Genomic DNA, 11,212 nt, shown 5'->3' on the forward strand with positions numbered 1-11,212 from the left:
CTGTCCCTGTGCACTGTGGTCCTCATGCCTTGGGGGTCCTGGATGTGAGGGGTGGTCCCCAGTACTGATAGGGAGCAATCACTGGGGATGCCCTATTAGTTACTAATTATGAATTATTAATTACTAACTACTAGTACTGATAGGGAACAATCACTGGGAATGCCTAATACTAATTACTGAGTTATTGGGGACACTCACTGAGAAAACCCGATTAATTACTGAGTTATTGGGGTCAGTCATTGGGAAAGCCCTATTAATTAATAATTAATGAGTTGTTGGGGTCAGTCACTGGAAAAACCCTATTAATTATTAATTAATGAGTTATTTGGGCAATCAGTGGGAAAGCCCTATTAATTCCTAATTAATGAGTTTTTGGGGTCAATCAGTAGGAAAGCCCTATTAATTCCTAATTACTGAGCTACTGGGGACAGTTAGTGGGAAACCCCTATTAATTTCTAATTAGTGAGTTGTTGAGGTGATTCACTGGAAAAACCCTATGAGTTCCTAATTATTGAGTTATTGGGGATAATCAATGGGTCAATTAATTAATAATTAATTAATAATTAACTAATAATTGTTAATTAGTAATTAATGATTTATTGGGGACATTCACTGGGAAAGCCCTATTAGTTAGTAATTAATGAGTTATTGGGGCTTAATCAGTGGGAAAGCCCTATTAATTCCTAATTACTGAGTTATTTGGGATAATCACTGGATCAATTAATTAATAATTAATTAATAGTTAAATAATAATTTTTAATTAGTAATTAATGAGTTATTGTAGACAGTCCGTGGGAAAGCTCTGTTAATTCCTAATTACTGAGTTATTGGGGACATTCACTGGGAAAGCCCTATTAATTGATAATTACTGAGTTATTGTGGACAATCAGTGGGAAAGCCCTATTAATTGATAATTACTGAGTTTATTGGGGATAATCACTGGGAAAGCCCTATTAATTCCTAATTACTGAGTTATTGGGGACATTCACTGGGAAAGCCCTATTAATTGATAATTACTGAGTTATTGGGACTAATCACTGGGAAAACCCTCTTAATTGATAATTACTGGGAAAGCCCTATTAATTGATAATTACTGAGTTTTTGGGTGCAATTACTGGGACACCCCGTTAATTACTCATTACTGAGTGTGGCCCTGCCCGGTGTGGCCCTGCTGCCCCGGGGTCCTGGGGGTGTCCCCGTGTCCCTGAGGTGTCCCCGTGTCCCTGGGGGTGTCCCCGGGGTCCTGGGGGTGTCCCCGGGGTCCTGGGGGTGTCCCCGTGTCCCTGGGGGTGTCCCCGTGTCCCTGGGGTGTCCCCGTGTCCCCGGGGTGTCCCCGTGTCCCAGCCCTGCCCTCCCTGCAGGCGGAAGCTGGACCTGTTTGCCAACGTGGTGCACGTGAAGAGCCTGCCCGGGTACCAGACCCGGCACAACAACCTGGACCTGGTGATCATCCGCGAGCAGACCGAGGGCGAGTACAGCTCCCTGGAGCACGAGGTGGGCACTGCCGGGGCCTGGCACGGCTGGGAATGGCCAGCCTGGAGAAGGGGAGGATCCAGGGACACCTTGGAGCCCCTTCCAGGGCCTGAAGGGGCTCCGGGAGAGCTGGAGAGGGACTGGGGACAAGGCAGGGAGGGACAGGACACAGGGAATGGCTTCCCACTGCCAGAGGGCAGGGACAGATGGGATATTGGGAAGGAATTCCTCCCTGGGAGGGTGGGGAGGCCCTGGAATGGATTTCCCAGAGAAGCTGTGACTGCCCCTGGATCCCTGGAAGTGCCCAAGGCCTGGGATAGTGGGAGGTGTCCCTGGGTGAGCCTGGATGAGCTCTTAGTTCTCTCCAACCCAAACCATTCCACGATTCCCTGATTCCATGCTGAGCACAGTGTGGAAGCTCCTGGAGCAGCAGTGATGGAATTACAGGAGTTTTTAGGGATATGAACACGCCCAGCCCCAGTGAGGATGGTGCTGCAGGAGGGATAGTGCCAGGAAAAAGGGACAAGGGGACATGGATGTTGTCCTGGGTTGACCCCAGCCCTCAGTACCCCCCTCTCCCTTCCCAGATGGAGGAGAACAGGAAAAAAAAGGTGAACGTGGGTTGGGATAAGAAAAATTTAATAATTGAAACAAAATAATAATAATAGCAGCAATACTGATGCCAACTACTAGTATTGAAATATAAATATTGTTAATACAATTATAATATACATACAAGGATAATACAGATAATAACACATTATACATAATAAATTACATAAATGCAATATAATAAATATAATGATGAGGAGAGGGAGATGAACAGACCCCAGGTGGGGGTGATGCCCAGTCACTCTCCCACCACCCACTGACCAGTGCCCAGCAGTGACTGCTCCCCCCCAGTTTCTGTCCTGGGCAGGACATTCTGTGAGCTGGGACACCCCTTTGGCCAGTCCTGCCCCAAATTCTCATGCCCTGTCAGGGGGGGGGGCACTGAAATGTCCTTAATTTGGGGTGAGCAACCCCCACAACATCTGCCTGTTGCCATCATCATCCTCACCCTAAATCCCAGCCTCTGGGGACAGAACTCTGTCCAGCCCAAGCCAGGGGGGTGCTGGGGACCTGCTGGGGGGGGCTGTGCTGTGTGTGACCCCCTGTGTGCCCCCAGAGTGACCCACTGAGGGGGCTGTGCTGTGTGTGACCCCCCGTGTGCCCCCCCTGTGCCCCCAGAGTGACCCACTGAGGGGGCTGAGGGTGCTGTGCTGTGTGTGACCCCCGTGTGCCCCCCCTGTGCCCCCAGAGTGTGAAGGGGGTGATCGAGTGCCTGAAGATCATCACCCGTGCCAAGTCCCAGCGCATCGCCAAGTTCGCCTTCGACTACGCCACCAAGAAGGGCCGGGCCAAGGTCACAGCCGTGCACAAGGCCAACATCATGTGAGTGCCCTGGGGACACCGCTGTCCCCTCGGGGCTGGGGACACCCCTGGGATCCCGTGTGCAGTGTGTGATGTCAGCAGTGTCACAGGGCCTGCAGCGAGCGGGGCATGGATCTGGGGCTGAGCAGGTACCGATGACTGGGATTGTGCAGCAGCTCCAGAACAAAGCTGTCCTCTCCCACCTCTGCACAGCCCAAGCTCTGACAGGGAGGTCATGGACACTCCCATGACTTGGGGGGCCGTGTGTGAGCAGTCAGTTCCTTTCCCACAGTTTGCCATGTGGGAATCTGACGGGGGTGCATTAACTGACCAAACCTGGAATTAGCACCTTCCTGATGTAAATTCTGCCATCTGTGCTTACCTCAAGTTCCTGCTGTGCTGGTTTATCCCCTGGGAGGTTCCTTTTTGTGGCCTTGACGGTGCTTGAGACAGGGAATTGTGCTCTCCAAGTCCTTCCAGGTGTGTTTACCTGGCACAAACCACATTCCTCTCAGAGATGGCAGAAAGGGAGAGAGGGGCTGGGGGGGGGAGGAACAAAGCAGCACCAGAAACCCCAGCTCTTATCACAGACCCCAGTTCCAGTTGGGCAGTGCCTGTTGGACCCCTGGTGCCAGAAGGATTCCCCTGTTTCCCACCAACCCTTCCCGGTGTTTGCCCTCTGCAGGAAGCTGGGGGACGGGCTGTTCCTGCAGTGCTGTAAGGAGGTGGCAGAGCTGTACCCCAAGATCAAATTCGAGACCATGATCATCGACAACTGCTGCATGCAGGTGAGCCCCCCAAACCCTGAGCCCTCCTGCACCACCCCCTGCCCTGTCCCTCCATCCCTTGTCCAAATCCCTCTCCAGCTCTCCTGGAGCTCTGTTAGGCTCTGGAGCAGACCTTGGAGCTCACCCAGCCCCCCCCAGCCCTCCCTGTGTTCTGCCCCCCATCCCGTGTCCCAGGGGTAGGTCGAGCTGCCCCCCAGGCGTGCAGGGCCTCACGTGCCCCCCGTGCCCCCCAGCTGGTGCAGAACCCGTACCAGTTCGACGTGCTGGTGATGCCCAACCTGTATGGGAACATCGTGGACAACCTGGCGGCGGGGCTGGTGGGCGGCGCGGGCGTCGTGCCCGGGGAGAGCTACAGCGCCGAGTACGCCGTGTTCGAGCTGGTGAGCTGGGCTGGGGGGGCTGGGGGGCACGGGGGACACCGAGGGGGGCACGGGGCCCCTCACCGTGGCTTCTGTCCCGCAGGGTGCCCGGCACCCCTTCGCCCAGGCCGTGGGCAGGAACATCGCCAACCCCACGGCCATGCTGCTGTCGGCCTCCAACATGCTGCGGCACCTCAAGTACGTGCTGGGCTGGGCCTGGGGGGGTGCTGGGGGGGTGCGGGGGGGCTGCAGGGGGGCTGCAGGGGGCTGACCCACTGCCCTCCCCCTCCCCAGCCTGGAACACCACTCCAACGTGATCTCGGACGCGGTGAAGAAGGTGATCAAAGGCGGCAAAGTGAGTGTGGGGCGGTGGGTCGGGCGGGGCTCTGTCACCCTGCGGTGTCACTGTACCATGTCACGGGCTGCTCTGTGTCCTGGGCGGGGCTCTGGCTCCTCTCCTCTCTTCAGCTGCAATTCCAGCTCCTCTCCCAGCTGGAATTCCAGCGCCTCTTCTCTTCTAGCTGGAATTCCAGCGCCTCTTCTCTTCTAGCTGGAATTCTGGCTCCTCTCCAGCTGGAATCCTGGCTGCTCTCCTCTTCTCTCTCCTGCACTTGTCCCTGGGGTCATGTGCTGGCAAGGGAGGGACCTCTGGCAGGAGTGGGGGACCCTCAATGGCCTTCTCCCCACCCCAGATCCTCACAGGGCGCTTGAGGGACCCTCTGTGACCCCCATCCCCACCCCAGGTCCTGGCAGGGCTGGGGGACCCTTCATGGCTCCATCCCCAGGGCACTCGAGGGGCTCCTCTCTCTCCTCTCCTCTCCCTCTGGGAGCAGTTTCCCTCGTTCACCAGCAGTTTCCCCCGTTTCTCCCCTCCCTGTGTTGGATTTGCAGGTCCGGACTCGGGACTTGGGCGGTTACTCCACCACCTCCGACTTCGTCAAGTCCGTCATTGACAACCTGCACCCCCACTATGGGGCTTAGGACCCCCGGCAGCCCCCACAGCTCCTCGGCCCCCAAACCCCTCCCCAGCCCCCCCTGCCCTGGCCCAGCTGCCCCAGAGCCCCCGGGTAGAAGGGGGGCTGCCCCTGCCCAGCCCAGTAACTCCAGTAACCCCGTCCCCCCACTCCCAGTTCCCCCAGTAGGGATGGCTCCATGAGAGGCCGGGGCGGATCTCGGGGTCCATTGGGGTGACAGAGGGGGACAGGGCAGTGCCCCAAACGCACAGGCAGCTTCCAGGGACATTGGGACCACCAGTACTGTGGGACCACCATTCCATGGCCCTTCGTGACTATGGGACCACCATTCCCATGGGACCCCTGTCACTGTGGGACCACCATTCCCATGAAGCTTTAAGCAATAAACGGGACCACAGGGCTCCCCCACCCTCCTTCCCCCCCCCGTCTGCTGCTGGCACAGGGACAGGGGGCCCTGTGGCTCCTGGGACCAGCCATGGTGCCACCCTGGGGGTCCTGGTGGCTCCTGGGACCAGCCCCAGTGTGAGCCCAGGGGTCCCTGTGGCTCCTGGGTTGCTGTGGGGTGGGTGCTGGGCTGTGTCATCGTGCTGTGCTCTGTAACTCTTGCTTGCTAATAAAGGGTCCAACGCTTCCCTCCGGCCGGGGGGGTCACAGCCTGGGGGGCACTGGGCTGGGGGAGAGGGGGGGCTCAGCCCCAGCCCCCCCCCATCCCCTCCTGGGGAGCAGCTCTGCCTGGGGAGGGGCTGCTCTGCAATAGGGGGGGGGGGGGGGGGGGGGGGGAAACAGGGCAGGGCGTGCCGGGGGGCCCCCCGGGTTTGGGGGGGTGGTGCCCCCCCCCCTTGGGTGGGGCAGGGGGGAGCTTCAGCCTCTCCCTGTGTCCCCACAGCTCCCCCTCCAGCCCCGGGGTGCAGGGACAGTTTGGGGGCTGCCAAGGGCCCCTGTCCCACGGCAGCACTGCCCAGGCTGGGGCTGGGGGTCCCTTTGCTGGAGTCCCTCCCCCTCCCTAACCCTCCCCTCTCCTTGCAGGTGCGCACGGCGGACATGGGGGGCTACTCCACCTCCCTGGATTTCACCCAGGCCGTGATAGCTGCCCTGGAGTGATAGCTGCCCTGGAGGGGTAGTGCCCGGGGTGGTGCCCTCCCGGCTCCTGCCCTGCCCACCTGGTAAATCACTCCTTCCCTCCAATAAAGTGGCCTCAGGCGTGACCACGGTGCCATCGTGTCCCTGTGCCAGAGGGGAGAGCGAGGGCACCCCCTGGCACACACCAGGACAGGAGGGATACACAACAACCTCAGCCCTTTATTGGGGCCTGATCAGCCCGAGCGGGTCCTGCCCCCTGCATGGCACAGGGGGGACACAGGGCCACACACAGCCCAAGCCCCCCAGGGCAGGGGACACGGCCCAGGGACACCCCACGTGCACCCAAACCCCCCAGGGAAGGGACACGGGAGGCTGGGACAACACTGTAAGGCACAGCCCAGGGGCTGCCGGTGCCCAAAGGACTCACCCAGGCCCTGAGGGGCCACAACACGTTCAGTGTGGCTACTGTGCCACAGGACACGCCCAGGACACCACAAGGACACAGCAAGGGGCCACCCTGAGCTCCTCCTGTCCCTCAATCTCAGTCCATCTGTCCGTGTGCTGGAGCTCCTGCTCCAGCCCTTGCTCCCTAATCCTCCTCCAAGTCCTGGGCCACTGCCTTCTTCTTCTTCTTCTTTTTCTTCTTCTTCTCCTCCTCCTCCTCCTGCTCGGGCTCCACTGTGAGTTTCCTTTTCTTCTTGGGCAGGGGCTGTTCCTCCTCCTCCTCCTCCCCCAGCCCGTTCTCCTCGGGCTCAGCCTCTGGCTCCGACTCCTCTGCCTGCTGCTTCTTCTTTTTCTTCTTCTTCTTGGCCCCCACATCATTCTCCTGAGGGGAGACCCAGGCTCAGGGGGAGCTCTGCCCCCCATCCTGCCTCCCCCACCCTGTGGGGTCCGGGCAACCCCACGGCTCCCTGTGAGCGTCCCACCCCCAGCCCCCTCCTCACCTCTGTCTCCATCACCGAGTTCTCCTCCTTTGCCTCCTCGGCCGCCGCTGCCAGGGCCTCCAGCCGCCGCTTCTCCCGCTTCTTCTTCTTCTTCTCCTTCTTCTCCTGCCTCCTCTTCACCTCAGCCACCACCTCGTTGGCCTGGGGGACACACGGGGGGCATCAGCGTGGGGAGGGTCCCAGGGCCCACCTCCACCCCCGGCACTGGTCGGATCAGACTCATTAAATCAGTCTTTTGCCTCCACAGCGGGTCAGGTTGGCACAGTGACATCACCTCCGACACGGGCCCTCACCATCATCTTCACACCTCACCCTTATCACCACCTCCTCCATCCCCCAGCACGTTCACCTCCCTCTCCATCCCCCCAGCACTTCCTCTCCACATCCCTGTCCATCCCCCCCTGCAGCCCCCCACCACCTCCACCCCTCCCTGCAGTCTCACCTCCACCTTCTTCCTCCCCCCAGTACCTCACCCCCACCATCTCCCTCATCATTCCTACCCCTCTTCTTCATCCCCAGCACCTCCACCTGCCCTCCATGGCCCCCCAACACCTGCTCACCTCCACCACGGCCTCCTTCATCACCTCCAGGTTCTTCCTGGGGGGCTCCCCAGTCTCGTAGAAGGCCAAACGCTCCTCCACCTGCTCCCGCAGCTTGTCCCCGAACACACTGGTGGGGACCTCTGCGGGAGGGGAGGGGACAGGGTCAGCCCCCTCCTGCACCCCGAAACCCCCAGGCCCCCTGCACCCCCCGGCTCTGCTCAGCCCAACGGAGTCACCATTCACACGGGTGTGAGATGCTGCTGACGAAAAATGGTCCCATCACGGCAGAGCGGCCCCGAACCCGACCCCGACCCTGACCCCGGCTGTGCCACCGAGAAGCAGTTGATGCAGGAGGTGACAGTGCCCCCCCATGTCCCCCCATACCCCCTGAGAAGCAGTCGATGCAGGAGGTGACAGTGTCCCCTGTGCCCCCTGACCCACCCGAGAAGCAGTCGATGCGGGAGGCGATGGTGCCCTTGTTGGCAGGTCTGTCCCACCCCCCGTGCCCCCCGTGCCCCCCAACCCACCCGAGAAGCAGTCGATGCGGGAGGCGATGGTGCACTTGTTGGCCAGGTACCGCGAGATGCGCCCCTTGTTCTTGGCGGCCGCTCTCCCGATGAAGGTGGAGTGGAAGATGAGCCCGTACTTGGGGGTGTTCCCGCGTGTCTTCAGAGCCCTGCGAGGGGCCGGGGGCGTCAGGGACCCCCAGATGGAGCCCCCACTCACCCCCTCTGCCAGCAGCACCGGCTGTGCCCGTGGGACAGACCCTTCTGTCAGCCCCCTCCCCTCCCTTGGCCCCCCCAGCCCCGCTGACCTCGGGGAGCCCTGGGCTGGCCCCGCAGCCACGGTGGTCGCTCAGACTGGGCCTGGCTGCTCACCCCCGCCAGCCCCGGCGCGTCACAGCCGCGGCCCCGGCCCCGCCATCACCGCGACCACCCGGCGGTACCTGAACAGGGCCTTCTCGGCCCCCAGGATCTGCACCGTCGACGCCGGGTACTTGGCCAGGTTCGTCAGGCTGCCGGCGTGAGAGATGAGCCGGGCACCCACCTGGGGGGCACCACAGGGGGTTATGGGTGCCACAGCCCCACAGGGCACACACAGAGCACCCACACACACACAGAGCACACCAGAGGACACAGAGACAATCCAGGGACACACACAGAGCACCCAGGGCATGCACAGACCACCCAGGGCACACACACACGCAGAGCCCACCACAGAACACAGAGACAATCCAGGGACACACACAGAGCACCCAGGGCACACACGCAGCTCCCCACAGACCCCCCTCCTCCCCTCCAGGCCACCCAGAGTCCCCCTCAGGTCACACAGCCCACCCCAGGGCACACAGAGCCCCCCCAGGCCAGGGATCAGCGGTGAGGTGTCAGCAGCTCTGCTCAGTGGATTGACAGATTCACTCTGACATCATCTCCGTGGCCGAGGGGTCCCGGGGGTCCCAGGGACACTCACCACCTCCCCTATGAGGGCGGACAGGCTGGGGGCCACCTGGCTCATCTTGGAGCGCAGGTACTCCTGCAGCCCCCGCCGGTACTCGGACAGCGAGATCACGCGGCGCGAGAAGCTCTCGATGTTGATGAGGTCCAGGGGGGAGATGTCCATCCCTGGGGGGGGGGGACAGGGGGAGTGGCAGCACTGAACCCACAGCCGTGACCACCCCGTGCCCCCCCAGAGCCCCTCTCACCCATGGAGGAGCGCGAGGCCTCCAGGATGGCCTGGGCCTTGGCGCTGTCCATGACGATCTCCTCCAGCCCCTCCAGGCTCTCCTCGCTCAGCTCCCGCCGGTTCCCGATGAATTTGGCCACCCGGCAGTACATGGAGTTCTCAGGGACGATCTTGATCAGCTCGGGGAAGTGGTACCCATACCACTCCCTGCGGGACAGGGACGGGCTCAGCACTCACACCCGGACCCACAGCCCCCCAAGGTCCTGTGTCCCCCCAGGTCCCCGCCATGACCCTGTGTCCCCCCATGCCCTCCCCCCATGTCCCTGTGTCCCCTCATGTCCCCGCCATGTCCCTGTGTCCCCCCAGGTCCCCGCCATGGCCCGTGGCCCGGTCGGTGGCCCCGGGGGCTGTGCTGTTGCTCCCCGGTCTGTACAGGCAGCTGGAGCAGCAGCTGCCTGTGGTAAGCGAGGGGAGACGGGACCCCCAGAGCCCCCAAACCCCTCCCCGCTCACCGGACGCGCATGGAGAAGGTGTTGATGTCCTTGTCCAGCTGGTCCAGCAGGCTGATGGACTGGATGATCATGTTGTCCACACGGTGCACGTTGAACTTCACCTTGGCCCGGGAGTAGCTGTGGCCGAGCCCCAGCTGGGCCTTGGCCGCCGACTGCGCCGTGAGGCCCCGCACCAGCGCCGGGAAGTGCAGCCGGATCCCTGCGGGACAGCGGGGAGACAGGGGGACCAGGGGTCACCAGGGGGGTCAGGGGTCACCAGGGGGGCCAGGGGTCACACAATGTGGGAACTGAGCTATCACCATCCAAGACCCAGACATCACCACGCAGGGAAAAGGGGTCACCGTGGGGGGACAGGGATGACACCATGCAGGGGAGAGGGGTGTCACAGGTGTCACCACGTGGGGGACAGAGGGCTCATCACATGGGGGCAGGGAGGGAGCAGAGGTGCCACCACACAGTGACAGAGGTGTCACTGTGCGCGGCTCAGGGCCAGGCCCAGGGACAGCCCCCAGCACACCCCCGATGGCCCCCCCAGCCCCACGGTAGCCCCCCCGGGGTGTCCCCCGTCCCCACTCACCCCGCATGAGCTCAGCCACGACGCCCCCGGTCTGGCACTGCACCCCCAGCTCCTCCTGCACGGCCGCCCCCATCTTGGCGTCGCCCACCCCCAGCACCACCTTCTTCCTCTTGGGGGGCAGTGCCGTGTCCAGCAGCAGCCGCAGGTCCTCGTGCAGGACCCCTGCAGGACATCGGGAGGTCAGGGGGGGCCGCGGGAGTGTCCCTGTGCCCCCCAGACCCCGACTCACCCTCGGACACGGCGTTCATGTTCTCCAGGGCGCTCTGCGCCGACCGGAACGGCGAGAACGCCACGAGCTTCACCATGTTGTGGAACTTGCCGATCGTGAGGACGCTGTCCTCCACCTGGGCAGGGGGACGCGGCCAGGGCCCGGGGGGCCGGGCACCGGGTCATTTGGGAGGCGGGAACGCCCCGGGTGCGACCCCCGGGCGCACGGACCGCTCCCCCCGCACGGGGTCGGCTCCTCCCCGCGGGTTCCCCCAGTCCCGATCCACTCCCTCCCGTTCCCGGCCCCCCCGCTGTCCGTTCCTGTTACACACCGCTCCCGTTACACACCGCTCCCGTTACACACCGCTCCCGTTACACACCGCTCCCGTTACACACCGCTCCCGTTATACGCCGCTCCCGTTATACGCCGCTTCCATTCCTCCCCGCCCCCCTTCTCGCTCCTGTTCCCGTTCTCATTCCCGTTCCCCGCGCTCCCCGCTCCGTTCCCTCTCTCCCGCTGTCCCCGCTCCCGCCCCGTACCTGCGGCAGCTGCAGCCCGATCTCCTCCACCTCCCGCACGGCGAACAGCGCGTACCCGGCCGCATGTTCGAACAGCACGTGCAGCAGCACCTGCGGCGGCACCGGGGACGGCGCTCACCG

General features: G+C 62.0%; 2 protein-coding genes and 2 non-coding genes across 4 annotated transcripts in view; 1 reads left to right on the top strand and 3 right to left on the bottom strand.

The window, feature by feature from the left end:
* Window positions 1-1,330: 1,330 nt before the first annotated feature.
* On the top strand, window positions 1,331-6,212 carry LOC113940507 (isocitrate dehydrogenase [NAD] subunit beta, mitochondrial; the record flags this gene model as incomplete). Its single annotated transcript, XM_027631660.1, has 7 exons — window positions 1,331-1,494; window positions 2,774-2,907; window positions 3,572-3,674; window positions 3,908-4,054; window positions 4,137-4,231; window positions 4,328-4,388; window positions 6,034-6,212. Coding segments are annotated over 7 exons (779 nt in total), but the record flags the coding sequence as incomplete, so codon positions are not given.
* Window positions 6,213-6,286: 74 nt separating this feature from the next.
* Window positions 6,287-11,212, bottom strand: part of LOC113940508 (nucleolar protein 56-like) — a 5,658-nt gene continuing 732 nt past the window's right edge. The window contains exons 2-12 of the mRNA XM_027631661.1: window positions 11,093-11,205; window positions 10,575-10,689; window positions 10,346-10,507; window positions 9,769-9,967; window positions 9,276-9,463; window positions 9,044-9,195; window positions 8,520-8,620; window positions 8,101-8,249; window positions 7,592-7,713; window positions 7,032-7,172; window positions 6,287-6,913 (exon numbers count right to left, since the gene is read on the bottom strand). Coding sequence (XP_027487462.1) covers window positions 6,677-6,913; window positions 7,032-7,172; window positions 7,592-7,713; window positions 8,101-8,249; window positions 8,520-8,620; window positions 9,044-9,195; window positions 9,276-9,463; window positions 9,769-9,967; window positions 10,346-10,507; window positions 10,575-10,689; window positions 11,093-11,205 — 1,679 coding nt within the window. The 3' untranslated portion in view covers window positions 6,287-6,676. The remainder of the gene's footprint in view (window positions 6,914-7,031; window positions 7,173-7,591; window positions 7,714-8,100; window positions 8,250-8,519; window positions 8,621-9,043; window positions 9,196-9,275; window positions 9,464-9,768; window positions 9,968-10,345; window positions 10,508-10,574; window positions 10,690-11,092; window positions 11,206-11,212) is intronic.
* Window positions 7,242-7,310, bottom strand: LOC113940509. The gene has a single exon (XR_003525457.1). It is a non-coding gene; the product is annotated as a small nucleolar RNA SNORD57 (small nucleolar RNA).
* Window positions 7,788-7,861, bottom strand: LOC113940510. The gene has a single exon (XR_003525458.1). It is a non-coding gene; the product is annotated as a small nucleolar RNA SNORD56 (small nucleolar RNA).

This window comes from Corapipo altera, unplaced genomic scaffold (assembly GCF_003945725.1).
Source record: "Corapipo altera isolate COAL_440 unplaced genomic scaffold, ASM394572v1 132949, whole genome shotgun sequence".
Taxonomy (NCBI): domain Eukaryota; kingdom Metazoa; phylum Chordata; class Aves; order Passeriformes; family Pipridae; genus Corapipo; species Corapipo altera.